At 26.1% G+C, this 25,000-nt stretch overlaps 2 protein-coding genes across 8 annotated transcripts in view; one reads left to right on the forward strand and one right to left on the reverse strand.

The window, feature by feature from the left end:
* LOC124956751 (midasin) overlaps positions 1-25,000 on the reverse strand; it is a 113,714-nt gene that overhangs the window by 62,624 nt on the left and 26,090 nt on the right. The gene's annotated exons all lie outside the window — the stretch shown is intronic.
* The window catches only part of LOC124956754, a 58,547-nt gene that overhangs the window by 19,676 nt on the left and 13,871 nt on the right, over positions 1-25,000 (forward strand). For 2 of the 7 annotated variants that reach the window (XM_047512960.1, XM_047512967.1), the window contains exon 1: positions 10,047-11,692. The exons of 3 other annotated variants lie outside the window; for them this stretch is intronic. In XM_047512960.1, the coding sequence (XP_047368916.1) occupies positions 11,683-11,692 (10 nt within the window). In that variant the 5' untranslated portion in view covers positions 10,047-11,682. Of the gene's footprint in view, positions 1-10,046; positions 11,693-12,385; positions 12,399-23,845; positions 23,902-25,000 lie in introns of those variants that run through there. 2 more of the 7 variants (XM_047512964.1, XM_047512966.1) reach the window with 2 other exon arrangements.

Raw genomic sequence — 25,000 nt, forward strand, 5'->3', positions numbered from 1 at the left:
GGATACTTTCAACGAGCTTCTTGATTTTTTTTTCTCTCTTTTTTCTTTTTTTTATATATATATATATATTTATTTTATTTTTTTTTTTTTTTTGTTTATTCTTTCTGATGGTTTTTATGTCGAGTTAACATTGTAATATTTAAGTGAACGTGGATATTGAAAAATGAATCGAATTTTTAACAGTGTTCTTTTCTTCTTTTTTCTTTTCTTTTTTTTTTTTCTTCTTTTTATTTATTTTCGTGATACTATTCGAAGTAAAAAATTGCAAATATTTAATATCATTTTGTTGTTTTGTTTTCGATTTTCTTCTTCTCTTTTTCCCTGTTTTTTTTTTCCTTTTTTTTTTTTTTTTCTTGTTACAGAATATTTATAATTAATAATATATATTTATAAATGATTATATTTAAATGTAGAATAATAATATAATAAATTTTTGTTGATGATTGTTCCTTTTTTATGTTAATAATAACAAACATCAATGAGGTATGAATTTTTTTTTTTAATTAAATCTTCGATGATGATTAATTTACAATTTAAAAGCGTACGCATTAATTGGGGTAATAAAATTTACCCCAATTTTTTACTTTTTCTTTTTCTTTTTTTTTTTTTTTTGTTTTTTTTTACATTACAACGGGCAAAAAGAATTATTCGTGCTCATTTCTGTATTGTAATATTCGAAATGCGAACGCATATGTACGTGTAATCGAAAATTTTCTCGAATATCTGAAAGTATGAACTTCAAAATTGTATTAACTCCAGAACGAGTTCTCGCGTTGGTCAATAAAATTTATTACGATTACAAAAGGGACGCGCGGAATTTAATAAATATTCTCGACTGGACATTTAGAATAGTACTGTTACCTTTCCCCTGAACTAGTTACATCGTTTCGTATATTACAATATTACGACGTAACGACTCGTTTAAATGTTTCATATCTATCACAATAATATAATTTCTACGTTGATATGATATCGTCGAATTATTTAAAATTATTTAAAAAAAGTCTACAACAAAAGTTGAATCAAAAGTTCATGAATGATTTACAAAAAACAAAACATGACAAAAAAAGAAAAACAATCAATTACTCTTTTCCAAGAAACATTGGAATGTTTTCAGATCAATAAAATCACAACTCTATGACAATTGCGAGCTTAAAAAAAAAAAAAAAAAAAAAAAAAAATTTCGAAAATGATCGATTAATTTTTGTTAACATCATCCGCCTCTTTTGCGATCTAATTATATCTCGTAAAGTGCGTGCGTATTAAATCGAACGAGCAATAATTTTTTTCTTACAAATTAAAAAAAAAAAAAAAAAAAAAAAAAAAAAAAAAAAAAGAGAGAGAGAAAATGTTTACTCGCGAAAATTTGCATTTTTTCTCATCTCTACTGTGTCGATTTCATTATTCTTGTTTTGTCTCATTCCATTGTTATTTACTTATTTATTTGTTTATTTTACATTATTTTATTTTATTTGATTTTTTTTTCTTCTTCCATTCTTCCTTCTACAACGACTGTAACGCGAGATTAAAACGAAGTGTGGGATAAAAGTGCGTTGTAAAAAAAAAAAAAAAAAAAAAAAAAGAAAAAGAAAAAAAAAAAAAAGAAAAAATTAAAAAAAAAAAAAAGAAGAGAAAATAAAGAAAAATAAAAAAAGGAAGAGTAAAACAAGAGAAGGATTCGTTTGTGCCGCGTATTAATTTTCGTTTCGTGAGAGCCAGTGCCGTGACAATACTCACTAGGGAAAACCACCTTCAATGTGCTCAGTTTTTCACGTTATTCTCCAGTTGTTTAACGCACCAACAACGATCTCGGACGTAGACCGAGTCATATAGCGTACCAACTTGACGAAAAAGACAGGAATGTAAAATGTGTTTCTCGCTTGTCAAACATTTTCAAAGAGAGTCAGTCACCATTGATAACTTCTTTTTCTTTTTTTTTTTTTTTTTACGATGCTTCGAATACTTTCTTTCATAAAAACCTCCTCTTCTTTTATCCCTCAAAATTTTGTGTTTTGTATTTTTTTTTTTTTTTTTTTTTTTCATTACAATCGACATTCGAAATTATTTAAAATGAAAGTCGATTATTTGTTTTAAGAAAAATTGTAATGATGATGTAAAGTTACGTTCGAAATATTTAAAATTTGTTTATTATCGATGAAAAATTTTATTTCTATCATCAAAACAAATATATTCAATTCGTATGATGCGTCGAATTTTACATGGATCATATGAGAGAAACTATAAATTGTAAATAAATTTTCTATTTTAATTATTAAACACGTATTCAAACAAACATATTATATATTTCAATGAAAATTTTTATACATTTTCTTCGAATACGAACGAATCCTCGTATCGATTCGTTCAAATAAAATATATTCTTTCCTACAAAAAATTTATGTCTATCATCAATAAATACATTTATTCTTATGTATCATATTTTATCACGATTCACCCGCTATATATACATATATATATATATATATATATATATATATATTATTGACAATACGATATAAATATCGATGACAGTGAAATTCGATAAAGAAAATATTAAATTTCCTCAATGATTGTAATATTTCTTCTGTTACACACAAACATTTAACAATTAAACGTTATGTATATAGAGAGAAAAAAAAAATCATAAAAGTTGCATAAGTAATCTATTAACATATACTATTTAAATCCTTTTAACAGGATCGTTTAAGTAGATCGTTAAATTTTTTTTATCGCTTTTAAAAAAAAAAAAAAAAAAAAAAAAAAAAAAAAGAAAAAAAAATGAAAATCCCCTGACGAACAATTGATTATATTTTATATATTTCTATTAATATAATATTTTTTATCTATCTATTATCTTCATATCCTTTTTGTTTATCTTTGCATTAACAAAATTCCATCCCTTTAAATTAATCTCGAAATACGAAAACAATAAACATAACCTCGACAAGTTTGTCGTTTCTACGTTGAATTATAATAAACCCCCATTTGAATTTATATTTACCGAGAAACAAGATGGATTAAATTAATCTTACTGTTTCCGGCCTTTGTATAAAAGGTTTCTTTCGAGTTTAATTAGAGAAATTAATACCGTGGATTATGAGAGCAAGTTGGCCCGTTATGACGATACGTTTACACGGTAGATTAGAAGGGTAGTGTCGAGTGAGGTTTAAGCTCTTGAGATGCGCGAGATCTCATTTATCGGGTGAGCTGAAAGACGAGAAGTGATTTTCTCGTTGGAGAATGCTGTTGCTGAAGGATCCTATCGTCGTTTACTTCGAAACTAGCAAAGCTTTTCTACCCCTCCTCCTCCTCCTCCACCCCTCACCCTTCTTATCTTTTTTTTCTCTACTTCTTCCTCTCTTTCCTTCTTTTTTTTTTTTTTTTTTTTTTTTTTTTTTTCATTTACTTTCTTACAAGAAACTCTCTGGTCTTTTATATCTTTCTTTTTCTATATTTTTTCTCTCTCTCTATCTTTTCATTCTTCTTCTTCTTTTTTTTTTTTCTTTTTTTTCTTTTTTAATTACCATACCCATCTAAGTTTGATGCACTAAGAAAGTTGAACGACATTGGGATGCTTAGAAAACGAAATGAAAAAACCAAAAAAAAGATAAACGTATTTGTATTCGTTTCTTTTTTGTTTGAAAATAAGAAAGAAAATAATTGTAAACAGTTTCTTTTTTTTTTTTTTTTTTTTTTTTTTTTTTTTTTTCTTTTTTTTTTTTGGTTCGAAAGAAAGAAAAATAACAATTATCGATTATTCAAATGACATTGAATGAAAATTAATCTGGTGAATTAGAGACAACGTATAAACTTGATCACGTCAAAGCCAGATCGATATTTTATCAGGTCATTCGTGTGGTTGACCGAGGAACTTTTACAAATTGCGAATTGTTTAGGTATTATAGAACATGAATGAACACGAATAATATCCTACAAACTAACATACATACATATATATGTATATGTATATGTATTTATATATTATTTTCAACGATATGATACACCAATATATATTAGTGAGGAAGTAATTACGCGTTCTTTGAATATAATTATAATCAAAGTCATAGAAATTCGTGAAATCATTATCAACGTATATTTGCAAATCATTATTTTAATGATGGTACAATCGCTTAAAAAATTAACAATTACAATTAAAATTAATTATAAATTATATTAATTAGAAAGAGAAAATTAAATTAATGACAAAGAGTTTATAATCAAGATAGAATTCTAATCAAAATGTCATAGAAATTCTTAAGATCATTTATCAACATAGATTTGTAATCATTATTTTAACGATTGATTTCCTATGCTTTATTTTGTATTATATCGAATGAGCTCTTTGAAAATTAACGATCGATTATATTAGTATCAAAGGAAGGAAGAAGAAAAAGAAAAAAAAAAAAAACAAAACAAAACAAAACAAAAAAATAGAAAAATAAAAAAGAAAAAAAAGAAAGAAAAGGATGAATTTGAAATAAAGACGATTAAGAAGTTTACCATGGAGTAATTAACGGAACGCTTATTAGCGGTGTGTTCGTGCTCTTTCACCTTGGTGACAGCTGACGAAGGGAGATGACGTAATGGTTGACGAACGATAACGAAATCGATCAATCGATCGATCAATAATATATACGTACTACATCGAGCTTTGCTTCTACAAAGGACACAGATAACTAGGACCCTGATTCACGAACAACCCAACCCAAGAGTAGATCTGTTAACGCTCGATGTGCGAAGCCAATGCCTTCCATCTCTCCCTCTCACCCTCTCACCCCCTCTCTCTCCCTCTCTCTCTCTCTCTCTCCATGTTCGACCGATCACATCATTATTACTATCGTCAATCGAATTATTGATAATGTTTATTCTAGATATACATATGTATAATGTATGTACATACATTATACACACAGTTACTTCGAAATATTATCCAAGAGAAATTTTTAATGATTTTTCTTTTATTTCTTTCTTCTTTTTTGTTTGTTTGTTTGTTTTTGTTTTTTTTTTCTCTCTCTCCCTTTAAATCCATTTCTCCATTTTTAATGCCTTAAGGAAAAGATTACAGAGAAATTTGTTACATGTAATTTTCTTTTTCTTTTTCTTTCTTATTTTTTCTCATTTCTTTTCTTTTCTTATTTCACGATTCATAAAATAAATTGCATTTGAATTGGCAATATTTGCAAATGTATCTAAAAAAAATATTCCAAAAGGAAAAAAAAAAAAAAGGAAAAAAAAAGAAAAATTATTAATGAAGGAATACATTCGTATGAATGAAAATTAATACTGTTTACTAATTAATATTTGTACGAACTAAACGCCACTTTACGTATTATCATTTAAACGATTAACATGATTAATACGATTTCATGTTTGTTAACAACATGATCATAACAAGCGGATAATAACGGTAATAACGATTTTCTTATAATTTATACGAAGATAGGAAAAGAGATAATGAAAAAAAGAAAAAGAAAAAAGAAAAAAAAAAAATGATAGATTCGTTTGAACGTTCGTTAACGTATCGCACATATTTGATATGCATTTATATGCATGTATGTATTTGTATATGTAACTTGGCGATAAAGTTCTCGCTCGTAAATATTAGGATAACGCTGTTCTAGTTTGGAATACTAAGCACATATATTTTCGTGTATGATCATTCGTTCGATCGATCGATCGACAGATTGATCGATCGATCGTATCGTGCGCTCCGATTTGCTACTACCGTTCGAATATCAAACGTGATAAAATTATAGTGTATATTTCAGCTCAACGAGTTCTATGATATTGACAGACTTTCCTTTTTCTTTTTTTTTTCTTTCTTTCTTTCTTTTTCTCTTTTCCATAATAATGATTAAAATATTTAGAAAAATTTTATATTATACTTAAATTTCTTATATACCTATAATTAAATATTATCGTATATTAACTTATTTTTAATAAGTAATATATCCATATGTGTGTGTGTGTGTGTATAGAGTATATAACAAATGATTAAATAAAGTTTATAAATTTAAAAAAAGTTTCAGAAATATATATATATATATATATATATATATATATAACTATGAATGTGCAATTAAAGAACGAAACAGATGAAAATTAATTGGGATTTGTAATAACCTCTTATAATTATATATATATATATATATATATGTATATATATGTACATGCATATATATATGTATGTATACGTATGTATATATAATGAAAAGAGAGACAATGGTTTGAAAATGACCATTATAAATGGAGTTATCTATAATGGAGAATGGCATTTTGCCAGAATTAATTGCACGATATAATGTAATACTTCCAAGTTGTAATTCATAGGAACGAAATCTTGTCATGTAGGAAAAAGAAAACAAAAAAAAAATAAAAAAAAAAGAAAACAAAAATGAATAATATCCGGATAATTTTACATATCTAAAGTACTTAAATATTTTGTTACATTCGATGAGTTAAAACGATTAATTCCCCGATTGATTCGTTTGAATATAAACATTTAATATCAAGTAAATAATAAAAGGGAAAAAAAAAAGAAGAAGAAAAAGTTTTTAATCAAATTCTTTTACGTAACACTTTTTAGATAAGGGATAAAAAGTTTATAGGTGATTTTAAAAATCAATTACTCCTTTCGAAAACTATCTTAGGCTTTAGCAGTTAAGGCTATAGCTTAGCAAGCTAAACCTTTAATTTTATAGCCTCTGAAAAGAAAAAGATCGGTCTAAAAAATCTTGAAAAAGAATAATCGATATTTATAATGACCTAAATACTTTATCTTCACCCTGTATATATATTACACTATATTTATAACAGTTCGGAATATTGTGATGAAATGCACTTAAGGGTTAACAAAAAAATAACGAAATATATTTTTTTAAACTTTGTACGATGCAAATGTGTGCATATGTATCAAAGAGAAAAAAAGAGAGAGAGAGAGAGAGAGAGAGAGAGAGAGAGATATTTATTGTCAAATGCAAGAATCGACGACGTTCTTTTCGATGAATTCAAAAGAGAATGAACGAAACGTTTGCTGGTAAAAAAAAAAAAAAAAGAAAAAAAAGGGGGAAAAAACCAAAAAAGAAAAAAAGAAAAGAAATAATTGAAACACCTGGTCCTTTCACAGAGAAAGAATAATTAACTATGTTCTAAGCGAGGCGTGTTTACTAACGTACCAACGGTAATTGAAGAACTCATTTTCTTAGTCTAGAAATCGAATAATATCACCACCCTAGCCCCCACCCTGCCCCTTCTACACCATCACCATCAGCAAAGACGATTTAGCTTTTAAATATAAAATAATGCAAATGCAGCATCTATTCGAGTGTATCTACCTCCTCCTTTCATCCCTCAACTCAAACCTTTAAGAAGAACGCTTAGTACGACTAACAAATTGCCCTAAATAGGCACTGAAAAAAAGGCTCTCTTGATAAGTAGGTGTACTTATACATCCTGGCCATTTTATTTTATCTTCGAAAGAGATTATCTTACTTTTCTCCCGTGATCGGATTAAATTTGTAACGCTCCGTCGGAGAAGTAAAACATATCGAAGATAAGCTAGAATAAATTATACGAATTTTTCCTTTTTTTTTTTTTCTTTTTTTTTTTTTCCTTTCTTTTCTTTTTCTTTTCCCCCATTCAAAAAAATCGACGACGAATGTATTCTTCCCTTCGATATATTCGAGAAATCGTTGATTGAATCCAAAAAAAAAAAAAAAAAAAAGGAAGAGAAACTAAATAAATAAACAACTAGAGATATAATTATTGAATATCGTAGATCATATTTTTTTTTGTTTTTCTTTTTTCTTTCTTCTTATTTTGTTGTTCCTTAGAAAAAGTTAAAAAAAAAAAAAAAGAAGAATACAATGATATCTTGAGATTAGAAATTAACAATGAATTTCAAGAACGAGTGAGTTTTTTTTTCTCTTAAATTAAAAAAAATAAATTTTTAAGATATAATTATTAAATATTGTAAATAATAATTTCTCTCTCTCTCTCTCTCTCTCTCTCTTTTCTTTTTGATGATAATCGATAAAGTAGAAAAATATGACTATACTCGGTTTTAGAAATTAATATCGGGCAATTTTAAGCACAACAATGAACTTTGACATATTGACCCTCTATAACCTAATTTTTTTATCGTGCCTATATATAAAAAAAAAAAAAAAAAGAAAGAAAGAAAAAGAAGGATTACATAATCTTGAAACTTGTAGTATATTAGTTATAATAATATAATAATTTAATAAATAACTATCTAATTATGTATATAAAGTATTATAATACTAGTATAAATAAGTAATTGATATATTTTTGTTATACTACAGTAATTTAGATAAATTAAGTATAAATAGTATAACGATAATATAGAAATTATTTGTTACACTATTATAATAATATCAATATATACCATGTACTAATAAAAATAATAATAAAAAAAAAAAAAAACAAAAACAAAAACAAAAACAAAAAAAAACAAAAAAGAAAAAGATAAAAAAAAATACAAATACCACTAACAAGTGAAGTTTAAAAAGCAACGTGACGTTATAGAGGATTAATTAATCAAAAAGTTTTCATTGAATTTTACAGGAAATCGATGTCTCGCTTAAAAAAAAAAAAAAAAAAAAAAAAAAAAAAAAAAAAAAAAAAGAAAAAAACAGAGAGAGAGAGAGAGAGAGAGAGAGAGAGAGAACAGACACACAAATTAAATCAAGTAAAGCCATATCGAAAATATCATAAATAATCATTTTCATTTGACAGTCGTCGAAAAAAATATTTGTAATAAATTAGAACGAAATGAAATTGATAAAAAAAAAAAAGTTTTCTATTATAATCGTTAATGAAATTAGATCCTTTTTAATGGTAGAGGTGGTTAAAAAAAAAAAAAAAAAGAAAAAAGAAAAACAAACGTACTGACAAATATTTGCGTTTAACAAATGGTGAGGTAAAAAAGAGAGAGAGAGAGAGAGAGAGAGAGAGAAATTGAAAAAAGAAAAATACCACGAAACAATTCTAATGGATAACATTGAGCGTATCGGGCAGGAAGAGAAAGGTTTTAACGTTTTAAAATGCAACCGAACTCGTGCAATTTCATTTGGGAAAGTTTCAAAGGGAAAAGGAACGTCAAAAGGATCACTTGGAGCGTTTCTTTTTCTTTCTTCGAGAGTATACGAAAATGGCGAATGGGATGTTAGATAAAATAAGATAGATATATAGATAGAGAGAGAGAGAGAGAGAGAGAGAAAGAGAGAGAGAGAAAAGATAAAAAGTGCAGGGTAAATTTGTGCTCGAAGAGACCAACGGGCGCCGATCGAAGAAGCTCCTTGTTCTTCTTGTCCTTCTTCTTCTTCTTCTTCTTCTTCTTCGAGAACTTAAAAGAACGACGAGTTTCCCCTTCGGTTAAAGTGACTCATTTTCTTCTCTTTTCCTTCCTTCTTCCTTTTCTTTTTCATTTTATTTCATTATTTATTTTTCATTTTTTATTTGTTCCTTTTTATTTACTTATTTATTTTTTTTGTCGCCACATTTATTTTCTCAATTATTAATCTTTTCTTTTCTTTTCCTTTCTTTTTTTTTTCTTTTTTTTTTTCTTTCTTATATTCTTATTTTCTTCTTTTCCTTTAATCTTTTCCCCCTATCAATGCTATGCAATGTTGAAAAAAGAAAAAATTCTTTTTCAATCACAGTTCAGTCCGATCAGCTCTCAAATCGATTTTCCATATCTATGACATATCTTTCGTAGCTATAGCATTTTCCTTTTTTTTCATCCTTTTTTATTTTTTTTATTTTTTTCTTTCTTTTTTTTTTTTTTTTAAGCTTAAGAGGATCATTCGATTCATTCGATTGGATTATGTTAAGGGTATTAGAAGATAATTTAACGGCATATTAACTTGAAAATCTTCTATCTATATCTTATATTATTCGTTCATACTTTTATATACATATATATATATATATATATTTTTTATAATATTAAAAAATATAAAAAATATTTATCAATATATATATATATATATATATATATATATACATAATTGTTGAATAAATATTTATTAATATATAAAAAATATTAAAAAAAATTTCCTTTCAGAAACAAAATTTTTCATTTTAATTTTATTAAACGATCTGAAAAATACGACAGGGAATAAACATAAATCGTTGATGACATACTTCGTAAGCCAAAGAGGGACCAAGAATACCCCTTATTTTCTACACTTTCTCGTAGACAGGAATTGCCAGAGAATTGTCTGACTATTATTCTCTCTTTCTCTTTCTCTCTCTCTTTCTCTCTATCTCTCTCTTTTTCTTCACTCTTTCCAATGCTCTCGAGTTTTCCCTCGTGACTCTTATCCGTGATGTCGTAAAGGTCACCTCATTGTGACGAATCGACCAATGCACATGTCGGACATAAAATAAGTGTTTGCCCTTTTTCTTAAAATTGGACGAGTAATTTTTTTCTTGCTGATCGAAGAAGAAAAGATATCTTCTCTTGCTTTTTGTTTTATGAAAATAGACATTTCATTTAAAAAAAAAAAAAAAAGAAAAAAGAAAAAGAAAAAAGAAAGAAAAAGCGACAATGAATGAACAGAAACTATGATCGAAATTGAATGAATTTTTATCCAAGAAGCATTGATCGATTCGATGTCAATATTATTAAAAAAACAAAACAAAAAAAAAAGAATTGTCTAACAAATATGTTCACATTTTTCTCGTCGTCATTAATTTTTAGAAAATTTTTGTGATTATTGCTTTCTGTAAAAAAAAGAAAAAAAAAAACAAAAACAAAAACAAAAGAAAAATTATAAACTGTGATCGAAAATTGAACGAAATATTTCGACATTTCGATTGATTCGAGATCAATGTTTAATTTCGCTAAAACAATGAAAAAAGAAAGAAAGAAAGAAAAAACAAAAGCAAACAAAAAAGAAAGTAAATAATAGCCCAAGTTCACGTTTGTGTCGTTCTTGTTAACTTTAGAAAACGTTCGAGGGGGAAAAAAAGGAAAAGGGAAAAAGAAGAGGAAAAAGAAGAAGAAGAAGAAGAGGAGGAGAAAAAAAGAAAGAAAAAGGAAAAAGAGAAGTGAGATAGTGAGAAAAGAAAAAAAGGGGGGAAAAAGGAAGAAGAGGACAAAAGGAAAAAAGAAAAAGGAACGTATAAAAGAAGACTAAAGTAGTGAAAGACATGTGCAATGGGTAAAGTTCAAAGATCGAAGGGACGGTACGAAGGGCAAGGACGGGCAAGTTACAGAAGTCAGGATTGCCAGGGAACATCAAAAGGATGATACTTTATTTCTTTCGACGAGAACGGTCTTCTCTCGATCGATCGATCGTAAGGCCCCCACGTTTCGTTCGTTTAAACGTTCATCCCCTTTACACCCTTTCATCCCTCCCTTTCACCTCCCCCCACCCCATTCCACCCAAACCCATATACTCATATTCTCCTTACCAGTGATGTAAAAAGAGCCAAGCCAATTAGGAGCAAAGTATCTCGAGACGTGAACGAAAAGGTGCGAAAAGGGAACAAAAAGGGAACACTCCTAGAGAAAAGTCCATTCGGATAGAGGAAAAAGGGACAGAGAGAGAGAGAGAGAAAGAGAGAGAGAGAAAGAGAGGAAGAAAAAGGAAAAAAAGGGAAAAAGGAAAAAAAAAAAGGAAAAAGACATAAAAGGTGGGATCGTTTGAAGAAATGGCCGCTGGTAAGTATAAAAACTTACAATTATGAGTAAGAATTCAACGTTCGAAAGATCCTCATTAAAATTAAATTACCATTTAATTATTAGATATAATTTTGTTCATTTGTACGTACGTACAAACGATTGAATTATTTTAATTCTATCGTAATAATTTCTATCTTATTATAAAATTTTATATTATTCTTTGGAATAAATATCGATTATTTCCAATTTAATAATTCTTCGTAATAATAATTTCTTTTCTTTCTTTCCTCCCCCGGTTTTTTAAAAATAAAATAATAAAAATGAAAAAAATATAGTATAGCGTCGAAACAAAAGTATCTGACTGATTATAATAATAATGAATTATTCTATTTTTGTTTTTTTGTTTTTTTTTTCGTGACCTTTCAGTAGATCACTACATCTTAGCGTTTGTAGTCAAAAAAAAAAGAAAAGAAAAAAAAAAAAAAAAGAAACAGGAAAAAAAAATAGAAGAGAAAGAATTAATGTAGAATGTCTCGAAAAAAAAGGAGTAATTCATTTTTCAAATGATTTGGAAACTTTTTTGGTATCACCTTGTATTTGATAATGAAAAATTTATTCTGTTAGTTTGTAACTTTTTTGTTTTTTTCTTTTTTTTTTCCCTCTCCTTACAAACTTTTTAACCATTTCTAACTTAATATTTTTCTTTTTTCTTTTCTTATGTTTAAAAAAAAGTTTCAGTATTTATGTAAAACTTCGTTGCATAAATTATATCAGTATATAATTAATATATATATATTATTTATTATTATAGTATATTTTTTGCCGCGTTTATAAAAAATTATTAGATAATACAAAAGTTATTAAATAGTTTACAATATATACAAATAAATATAATTAATAATATATTTATTATTAATATAAATTATTAATCAATTGATATAAATCATTTATTTTAATCATGTCTCATAGATGTCAAAAATTACTTTTATTGTAATAAAATTAATATTATTCAAAATTTAATTGAATTAACAATTAATTTTGTTATAAAGAGAGGGAAGAATCAAAAAAAAATAATAAATAAATAAAATAAAATAAAATAAAAAAAAGTGAAGTGAAAAACGATTGATAAGCTTGAAAAAAGAAAAAAAAAAAAAAAGAAAGAAAAAAGAAAAAACAATTCTTTTCCTTTTTCTTTTTCCTAATATAAATTTATGAACTTTGTAACGAACGTGACGCTACATTGAAAATACTTAATAATATAGAAATAAATTAACTCATTTATTTTTTATAAGCGAGGATATTTTATACGTCGATATATAGAAGATATATAGATATATACAAGATATATAGCCGTAGGGTACTTTTGGAAAACACATACGTAATGCATGTTGAGCCTCTCAGAGTAGCGTACTTACATATATACACATACAACATACATAGATAGCAAAGAAGATAGATAGATAGATAGATAGATAGATAGATAGTAAAGGATAGTTGTTCGACCGAAGGAAAAACGCTTATCGTTCTCCTTTGCCGAAGAATCGGTCAAAAGTAATGTACTAAAAAAAGGAACATCGAGAATTAAACATTTAAAACTACTATCGGAGTTCCGTCGCTTCCGAATGAAATTAGAACAGAATGGATGTGTGTGTGTGTGGGTGTGTGTGTGTGTTAAAAAAGAGAAAGAAAAATATGGAGTACAGTATCCGATTTTCTTTTCTCTATAGAAAGAAGCTTATCGTGTTATCGACCTTACTATATATTACATGATCTGTACACAATAATATATTCTATATTAATAATCTATTGTTAAAGAAAATTCTATGAAAAACATCATAAAGTTATTCTACTCGCGTCTAATAACTTATATATTCGAACTATATATATTCAATTAAAATGAATGATTTATTATATCAATTAAATTATGAATTTGACTTCGACATTTTATTAATTTATTATTGAAATATATTTTAATTTATTAATTTATTAGTTCATTGATTTACTAATATGTATTTCATTCATTACAATATATTTTCATTAATTACTTTGAAAGATAGTTTTTCTTTTTTCTTTTTTCTTTTTTTTTTTAAAGAGAAATATAAAAAATTGTATCAACGAATAAAAAGTACGTGTAAACAAATATTATTTTCTTATTATTTTAATTTATTATTATAAATTATAATAATAAATATAATATTATATATATATATGCTTACATTATATTTTAATTAAAGTATAAAAAGAAATTTGATATATATTTTCATTCATTAATATAAATATATATGATAATTTGATTAAATGAAAATTTAAGATTTTCTTGATAAAAAAAAGAGGATAAAAATCTAAATTAATTGAACGCAATTTAAAAGTAATTTCAGTTCGGCCTGAAGGAAAAGAACTGTATTCGTTGTTAACATTTATGATCGATACGGCCATTTTCTCACGCTATACGTGAGCCTTAGTTGATTGTTGTCGGAATGAAATTATTGCCACTTTAGCAAAGAACCCCTAGAATGAAAGCCTTGGAAAAGGGTGGATGGAAAGGATTCTTTTGTCATAGAGACACCGCTCGTAGAGTCCTGCGGTCTAACGCAGGAAAGATGACTCGACCTTATTTTCAACGGCATAAGAAATATTCAAAAATATTCCCTTTCTCTATTCAATTTTCTACTTTTTTATTTATTTATTATTTCTCCTTTTTTTTTTTGTTTTTGTAAAAATGTCCATAAAAAGAGAGAGAAAAAAAAATTCGCTCTAGAAAAATAACAAAATTCGACCAGAAAGATTTTTCTATTAGTTCTATCATATTAATTAAAATATATCTTCTCGTCGTTGTATTCTTTTATCAAGTAAACCAAAAAAAAAAAAAAAAAAAAAAAGAAAAAAAAAATAAGAAGAAGAAAAAGAAAAAGAAAAAGGAAAATAAATCATATATCAAATCGTTTATTTATTTTCATTTTACGAACTGTATACTTCGTTATTTACCTCAATAAACCCGGGAGCGTTTACAAACAAGAAGTTTACGCGTCTCGTCAATACATCTCCCAAGTGTATAACAGAAAAGATGTAGGCGACGGACACAGTTTGTTATGTCCGGAAAAATTTTATTTCTTCTTTTCTTCTTCTTCTTCTTCTTCTTCTTTTTCTTCTTCTTCTTTTTTTTTTTTTCTTCTTTATTTCTATCGTCGTTCACGGAATAGAAAAGACCGACTAACTTTCTTTGGTATCGCTATTATACACGAGTAAAAGAGAGAAAGAAAGAAAGAGAGAGAGAGAGAGAGAGAGAGAGAGAGAGAGAGAGAAAATAAACGTGACCAATCAAGATTTAATGTCTTAACTGTTTCAAGACTCCATTGTGGTCTCCTTTGCAACAAATTTGAATACAAATGGGAATCAATGATCGAATCGCCTTGTAATGCCGGAATAAGAACGAAATCAAATAAGTCTGCTTTGTTTCTTCAACGAACCGAGATACATTCATACAGGTTGAATCAAAAGTTCCATAGATTTAAAAATCAATTCCGCTCCTTTCTCGATTTTTTTTTTTCTTTTTTTTTTTTTCTCTTTTTTTTTTTTAATAATTTTTCCCTCTCTCTCTCTCTCTCTCTCTTTGTTTCCTTCCTCCTCCACATTTTCGTTTTTCCATTCAAATCGAAAAAAGCGCCGATCGGGGGAAACTTTTTTTTTTACGTACGAATTTGAAACAAAAAAGAAAAAAAAAAAGGAAATTGATAGTTGAAAATAAGACAAACGAAAAAATAAGAAAAAGAAAAAGGAGTATGTATAATTGATCTTTCTCCTTTTCTTTCTTTCTTTCTTTCTTTCTCTTAAAAAAAAAATCGACGAAGAAGAACTTTTGACCGACCCTGTATTTTTCTCTTTTCTACACGAAAACTCCTCGAAACGTATTTTCTATTCCGAATGCGAATATTCCAATGATAAATCTCGGCGAATAGAACGAACGATTTGCACGTTCTATCGTCTTCGAGCAAATAGCAAAACTTTTCATGAAATTTTACTTCGACTTGCGATTTCCTTTGGCAAACGATACTCACGTTTCGAGTTGTATGCCTTAAATCGCTTCACGAATTACTATACTTTTTAAATCAACTTTGAAGGAAAAGAAAAGAAAAAAAAAAAAAGAAAGAAAAAAAAAGAATTGGTAAATTCAGATTTATTATTTTTATTAATTGAATTTTGTTCGTTTTTTTTATTGTTTTTTTTTTTTTTTTTTTATGTCCACGAGAAAATTCTTTTCTAAATAAAAATATAATAATATCAAATTATTATTCAGATATAACGTCAGTATAAGTAATAATATATATTATTTATATTAATTTAATACGATAATAATTTTAAATTCCATTATAATAATATTATAATGGTATAATAATTTTGTATTAATTTTTACTATTACCTATTCTATTAATATAACTTTTTACTATTATTATAATTCTGTCATGTTATAACTTTTTCTTAAATATATCACAAAAAGAAAGAATTACGAAAGACTACGATAGATACGAAATAGTAATAGATTTTCGCCGATGTAAGAAATTAAATTAAAAAAAAAAAAAAAAAAATATTAAACATAACTAAGTATAAAAGTATGAAAAAAAAAAAAAAAAAAAAAAACTAGGATATAAAAAATTAAATTGAAATCCTCGATTTAAAGTTAAATGACTTTAAAGAACGATTAGAAAAGCTTTCATTATACAATTCTATTCGTCTAAAATTAAAATTCAGAGGGAAAAAAAAAATTTATAAATACATAATTAAAAAAGAAATTATTTTCATATGTATACAAAAGAAAAACAAAACAAAAAGAAAAGAAAAAAAGAAAAAGAAAAAACGAACGGATAAAATTATAAATCGATTGTTTACGTATGAAAAATTAAAATTGAGAAACATTTTATTCATCGGTTCGAAGGGAAGAAAAAGGAAACGAGAAAGAAAAGTGAATATCAGCTATTGATTTTCTATTGAAATCTTTAAAGAAAAGAACGAACTGCATGAAAATAACTATCATGATGACGACGATCATCTTAATGTAATTATCTCATTCATTAATTTCAATTCGTTTTATCGGTCCCTAATACAAGTCTTGATCATTAATAAACGAGATTATGTTCGTCTAAAATGACGAGATCTTCGAAACATTTTCTTTCTTTTTTTATTTTATTATTATTATTATTATTAATTTTATTTTCTTTTTCTATTTTTTTTCTCTCTCTCTCTCTCCCTCTCTTTTTATTTATATTTTTACATAAAACTCCAACGTCATCCTGAAACCCTCGCAAATTCTCATTTATTATTGTCTCCAATAGTCGTATTCAATAACGTTATCTTCGTAATAAATAAATAAATAAATAAATAAATAAATAAATAAATAAATAAATAAATAAATAAATAAATAAATAAATAAATAAAATGCCTTCGTGATTAAACTGATTAAACTTAAAAGTATGCGTTATCTCGTTCCAACACAAATTCGTATATACATATATATATATAAATAATATGTATTTATATAGGAGCGATTTGGGTTATTTAAACTGAATCTGAATATGTTTTAAAACGAATAAAAGAGAAAAAGAAAAATGAGAGGAATGTTGTAGAAATAGAAATAAGGAAAAAAAAAATGTATATATAAACGCGGACTTAAATATGTTTTGTTAATAAAACTAAAAGGAGAATAAAATAAAATTAAATTAAATTATAACGCGACTTAATTTTTGTTATTAATAAATAGAATATATTTATTGTTTATTGTTATATTCATCGTACAAGCGGTATAAAACATTGAGAACAAATAAAATCGACAATGCATGATTTCTGAATAAAAGTATTTTTTTTTTTTTTTTTAAATTTACAAATGAAAATATTTTTATAATAAATTACTTCTTTTTAGCAAGTAAACAGTACATAAATATATATATATATATATATATATATATATATATATATATATTAGTAAGAAGTGTATATATATATATATATAGATATGACTCTGTTGTTAATAAAAAGTATTTTAACAAACTCTCAAATAACCATAATTTTGCTTTGCCGTCAAAGTAGAAAGTAGAAAGGATGAAAGTGGTGCACCGCAACATAATAATTCGATTTTTGTCAACGAGTAAAATGATCAAAATTTCTATAATAACACGATATACTGCAGTACACCCAATTCGTGCTAAATGGAAACAAAAAATGAATAACTAAATAAATAGATAGATAGATAAAAACAAAACAAAAAAAAACAAAAGGAAAGAACGAAAAGGAAAAACACATCGAAAAATATTTCTATATTTTATGGAAACACATTTTATAGAAACTAAACAATTTTTATTTTATTTATTTATTTTTTATTATTTTTTTTCTTTTTTTTTTTTTTTTTTTTTTGAATCGTACGTTATCTCAATCCTTTATTTATCATTAGATCGGACAAGTTGAATTAATACGATAATGAGATAAAACTCTTCCTTTATCTCGTGTCACGAACTTTCTATCCTTATCTATCGATAAATCTGTTAAATATCTTCTACGAGAAACTCGCGTTTCATTAATCATAGTCTGAGTAAACTTCTTACAACTTATCGCATATTACGGCATACATTCGTATTTATTACAAAAGGATAGAAGTAAATAAGTAAAGAAGCAAATACTTGGAATCGAGTGAAAGAGTGAAAATTATTAAGAGACGAAAAAAAAGGGATAAGGTATGCATCTACATCGTAAAAGGTTTTTATCAAAAAGAAAAAAAAAGAAAGGAAGGAAAGGAAGGAAAGAAAGAAAGGAAAGAAAGAAAAAATATATATAATATAAAAAGTATTTCTTAGCTAAAAACTCGAGTGGAATATCAAAAGTGTACTTTCTTTTCTTATCATGGAAACCTTTTAAAATTCCAATAGGCTATATCTCGTGTGACTATACTACGATGACACTTTTGCAAGAAAAAAAAAAAAAAAAAAAAAAAAAAAATTAGAAAGAAGAAAATAATAAAAAGAAAAGGAAACAAAAAAAAAAAAAAAGAAAATGAAAAAGAAAAAGAAAAAGCAAAAAAGGAAAACGAAATGATCTTCTCGTTTTCTTTCTGTTAAAAAAGAAAGAAGAAAAACAAAAAAAAAAGAGAAAAAATAAGAAAAAGAAAGAAAAAAAAATAAAAGATAGGCAATTTCTCAAGTTGCAATCTACCATCACGTATGTATCCATCTTTTAGCTTTTATTAAAGCTACGTAAGAAATATCCTTTTGCAGATATCTTAAAATTTTTATTAGATTCGTTTGAAGTATAGAAAGCATTCCTTATTATACGTATAAAAGAAACTATATACATATATACAAAAATATATATACACATATACATATATATATATATATATATATATATATATATATATATATATACGTATATATACATAGGGTGGTTCAAAAGTTTTCAAATGATTATATTTTTCTGATCTTCTAATTTTTTCTTTCTTTCTTCCTCCCTTTCCTTACTCCTCGAATTGTTAACTAAACTAACGAGAAATCTAATTTGTATTTAAGATACAAGGCTAATTAAAAAAAAAAATTAATGAAATCTCGACAAAAGTATAATCGATTTTTTTCTTCTTATTTTTTTTTTTTTTTTTTTTTTTTTTTTTTTTCGATATCACTTGGAACATTTTTATCTGACCCTGCTTATCCTGTGTATGTAACAACCCAACCTATATAACCATTGAAACAGATTTGAAAAAAGTCAAACGCGGAAATGAATCGCAACAAAGGGAGAATAGATACAAAATAGACAGAGAATTCTATTTACGAGCTAACATTGTTGTCGACTTATTTAACGTTAGTATTTGGAAAAATTCTAAAAGCGAATGGAAATTTTCTTATACCTTTGACCGATATAAATGTATTCTGGAATGGATAGAACATTTTCTAACATAGACGACGATCGGAGAATCGCAAAAACGAAAGAAAATTTTTCAAAGAAAATATATATGCCCTTTTACATTTCTTCGAACTTGCTTCCTGTCCTTTACGAATAAAACGATCGTGAAATATATCTGGATAACATAATACCCATAATGGTGGAAATAGTTTATTCTCAAGAGAGAGATAGAGAGAGAGAGAGAGAAATAATATTTTTTTTTATACTCAATATCGATGTAACTTAAAAAGTAAACTTAATCGTGAAATAATATTAATATTTTATCTTGACGTGAAATAATATTAACATAAGTATGTGCAATAGTATAATTGAAAAAAAAAAAAAAATAAAAAATAATGATTGAAGAAATAATAAAATACAATAAACTTTGAATTTTATTTGAATTTAAAATAATGATTAAAAAAAAAAAAAAAAAAAAAAAAAAAAAGAAAAAAGAAAAAAGAAAAAACGGGAAATTATAAAACAATGATTAAAAATTAAAATAGACAAAATATAATAGAACTAATAAAATCAATAATATAGAAAATAACACGAGCATAATAAAATTATAATAATATAAACGATGACATCTAGATAAATAGAAAAATTGTCAGCTGATAAGATACAATGATAGGAAGGGAGGAGGGGGGGAGGAAGGAGAAGAGATAATAAATTCCAATATAAAATAAAAATTCAATTTGGTAAATGATATTTATATATCATCTGTCTATAATATATCGAAATATAATAAATCAAAAGTGTAGAGATCGTGCCAAATATTTCTAGGTTGGTCAAAAATGTTTCAAGATGGGCCAATAATTCTCAAACGATATTAAAATATTAATTATTTTTATTTTCGAAACTAGTCGGATTAATTTCTTCTTATTATTAAGTGCTCCCTTTTTTCTTTCTTTTTTTCTTTTTTTCCTTTTTTTTTTTTTTTTTTTTTTTATTTCTCTCCGATACCCTACCTTGTAGTTTTACAATCGAAAAAAAACGGATTGACTTGAATAATCTCGGAAAACAAAGTGGGATAAAAGGATTTTTATAAAATCGTCTAAAAAAAAAAAAAAAAAACTTTTAATCCACCTTATAGATATGTCACTGGAAATTCTATGAAATAGTAATCGTCTAAAACAATGGTAAAATTTCAAACGCACAATCGATAGTTTTTCAATAGGAAAAACTGAAAGACATTGTAAAACGCGTTTGAAAAGGTTAGATCGAAACGATTTTGAGGCAATATAAATGAGGTTACTCTATCTCACTCTCTCTCTCTCTCTCTTTTTGTCCCTGTCTCTCTTTCTCTCTCTCTCTCTCTCTCTCTCTCTCTCTCTCTCTCTGTCACTGTATCTCGCGCTTTCGAATGCAAATTAGCAAAGAAAGAGCGCATAAATGACCAGAGAGAAGATACAAGAAAGTAGATCGTAAAACTTACGTCTTCGACGTTAATTTAAACCCTCTCGGCACGAGATCTCTTGGCTATCCCCTTTATATATCCTTTGGTTTCTTCTTTATTTTTCTATTTTACTCTTTTTTCTTTTTTTTCTTTTTCTTTTTCTTTTTCTTCCGATTCATTCCCACAATAACCCAGCCATCTTTTCTGTAAGTTCTCTAACCATCCTTCTTTAAAGAATCCAACTAAAACTTAATCGTCAACTACTATAAAGAGTATGATTTATTACCTTTATATGACTTTAAAAATAATCAATGAACGAAAGAAAATACAATATAAAATATAATATATATATATATATATATATATTTTTTTTTTGTTAAGAAAAATTATGTATATATCACGAAATACATATGTACATCATATTTGTATTATATATATTATTTATATATCACGAAATATATACATATATATTATATATTTATACGTACACAGTATAAGATGTATAATGTATAAGATTTCATTAAAAAAAAAAAAAAGAGAGAGAGAGAGAGAAAGAGAAAAAAGGAAAGAGAAAATGTGTACGTAAGTGCAATGTATATAGCGCATACTGTACACTGCACTGAGTATATATAAACATACATGCGATATAATATCTACGATATATGTATTTATAGATGAGTCTTTGTACGTCTATCCGATAGAGTAGTAGTTTAGATAAGAATCGCAAATACGGTTCGCACAACTCCATCAGCAGTTTGACTAATGCTACCGATTTGGCGTGTACTCAGAGTTCATGTATCTGAGATCGTTGAGATAAAGCACGAGTCTCACGGCAAAAATGCATCGACGTTCTGGCATACGAAATAAAATACGTGGGGTTATTATATAGCTATGTTTAAAACGTTACCTACGTTCGTGCATAAATCGTCAAGATTATATCGGGAGATGAAAAATAGTAAAAGAAAAGAAAAGAAAAGAAAAGAAAAGAAAAGAAATAAAAATCGATTATATCAAGGCAAATGTTAATAACTTAAGAATATCAACGAGTTTTATATATATTTATTCGTTTCGTCTAAGACAATTTTATTTATTTATTTCTTTCTTCTTTTTTCCTTCCCCCCCCCCTTTTTTTTTTCTTAATCCAATAATCGTTCGTCATTTTTTACATATAGGATAAAATTTTTATCGGATTTTTTTTTTTTTTTTTTTTTTTTTTTTTTTTTATTGACCGCCTCGACGCGAGTTAGTTTCAACCGAATTACAGATACTACAAAGTTTTTAGGCAAAATTCCAACGGGTAACTTTTCAACGAAATGATGTTAACTTTCGTGAATAGCAATAATAGAGACTGCATATAATGATAGTCGTTTAAACGAAATTTAACTTTATGACAATAATAATGTATTAAAATATAATATAAATATATATATATATATATATAACGTAATACTTTAAAAAATGAGATGACAGTAATTGAAAACGTCAAATAGCATGATTAGGAATGTAACGCTATTGCATCAAATGAAATATTAATTTGAAACATTAAAGAAAAACCTGTTGAGATGACAAAAATTTCATAAAAATTGAATACGCTTGAATAGAAAATTTAACGAAGAGAGAAAACAATCTTTTTTTCCTCTTAAAATTTTTTTTTTTTTTTTATTTTTCTTTTTCTTTTTCCATTAAACTCATCAATATGAAGGTTATAATTTTATAAAAAAAAAGTTTTATCTTTCATTTTATTTTCTGTATACGCTGGATTCTACAAAATTGAATTAAAAAAGAAGGCAATAAGAGGGGAACGACCAATTGGAATATAACTGCAGTCGTTTCGACGAAGTTTAATTGGAAGGTAAAAAAAAATGAAAAAAATAAAAAAAAAATAAAAAAGAAAAAAGCAGAAGGAACAAAAGAAACTTCATTAAAAGAGAAAAATTACAATAATAAAATTTTGTCGTCTACATAAATCAAGCAAAAAAGAAATTATTCCTTTGCCTTATAAAATATAATCACAAAACAGACGACAAATAATTAAAACATCATGATATTACCTAAAATGAGATAATAAAAAAATTCTATATTATTGTTGATTAAAAGAAAAAGAAGAAAAAAAAAAAAATAAAGTAAGAATTGTGTAAAAAAAAAAAAAAAAAAAACAAAGAAATAGAAGAGAAGAAATCGTAGAAATTAATCGATCGAGCAAAAAATATCTTTCAATGATAAAATTTGATCGCGTTCTAAAATAATAATAATAATAATCAAAAAAAAAAAAAAAAAAAAAGAAAAAAAGAGGGGAAAAAAAAGAGAAAAAAAACTGATAAATAAGAAATTCCTTAAATCCTATAAAATGACAATTTAAAAATAGAAAACCAAAAATATCGACTCGTATCGAGATTGTATGTGTTACACAGGAATGTGAGATACGATTTTATCCATTTTAATTATTCACAGTTATATCGAATCGATTTCTGATTATTATATACGAATCGATGGAATTAATTCTCCCTGACAGATTCTATACGCGAATTATCTATAAATATATATATATATAACTACATACATAGATATATTGTAGTATACAGTTATATATACGTATAAATAATTTATAAATTGTATATATATATATATATATAATTTATAAATGTATATATATATATATATATATATATATATATATATATATATATAGGTATATATCTTTAAAGAAAACTGCTCTCGAAAGAAACTTCAGCTAACTTTTCAAAACCATATGCCGAAATATAAAGAAACACCTTAAGGTCTTAAAATGTGAGAAGGAGGAAGAAGAAGAAGAAGAAGAAGAAGAAGAAGAAGAAGAAGAAGAAGAAGAAGAAGAAGAAGAGGAGGAGGAGGAGGAGGAGGAAAAAAAGAAGAAGAAGAAGAGGAAGAAGAAGTTAGAGAGAAAATTTTTCCAGTAAGCTTTTATAGATTTTTACCTATTGAAGAGTCAATGCAGTCACTGCGTCGGAAAATAGGCTTTTAAACAAAGGTCGAAGGTTGAGCTATATACCTATGAAATTCCATTTCGCATCGACACCCTCTCGGTAAAGGTACAACGACCTGCCGTTGGCAGTGATGCGAACGAGTCGTCAATTTACTCTCTGTCCTCGTTTCACAATCCAAATTCGTTTCTGTCTCTCATTTTATCTTTATCTTTCTTTCTCTCTCTCTCTCTCTCTCTCTCTCTCTCTCTCTATCTTTCCTTTTTCAGATCTTGACAAATTGCAGATCAATTTAACCTATTAACCTGATTGAGTGACGAATTAACACGAAGTCACCAAGATTTTCTCAATTAAAAGAAATTAGCCTCTTTTTTTAATCTTTCTCTCTTTCTCTATCTATCTATCTATCTATGTATCTATCTATCTATCTATCTATCTATCTCTCTTTTTATTTCTCTCTAAGTATCTTCAAAATAAATATTTCCATTCATTTCGTACAAGTAATTACATTTTTTCTCTTTAATATTTTTTTATTTCTTTTTTTTTTATTTTTTTTTTCTTTTCTTTCTTAACAAAAAGTATTATTTTAAAATTTACTTTATTTATTTTATTTATCGATTATCATATGTTTTTTTATTGTAGAAAAATTTCAATAGTATTATCGACATCACTATAAAATAAATAAATAAATAAATAAATAAATAAATAAATAAAAAAGCGAATAGCGTGCACTAATCTTCTCAACAAAGGATAACTCTTAAAATACAGCGACCTTTGTATATTACCTCTGACACAGTTGAACACGATATCATTCTGCAACCACAGGAAATAATACTCTCGTAGACACAAAGACCCTTCTTGAAGGACAATTTAAAGGACAAAGAATCCATACTAAGGCTATTACATTATCTCAAAAGGATACGAAACTGTAGAATATAACCTGTAACCTTTGGCTGGTATATGTATAAATAATAATCGACAGAAACGATTAATAAGATATTAAATGTAATACAATTTAAAGGAAAGTAAAAAATAAAAAAATAAATAAATAAATAGATCAAATAAACCGTA

This window comes from Vespa velutina, chromosome 23 (genome assembly GCF_912470025.1).
Source record: "Vespa velutina chromosome 23, iVesVel2.1, whole genome shotgun sequence".
Classification (NCBI taxonomy): Eukaryota; Metazoa; Arthropoda; class Insecta; order Hymenoptera; family Vespidae; genus Vespa; species Vespa velutina.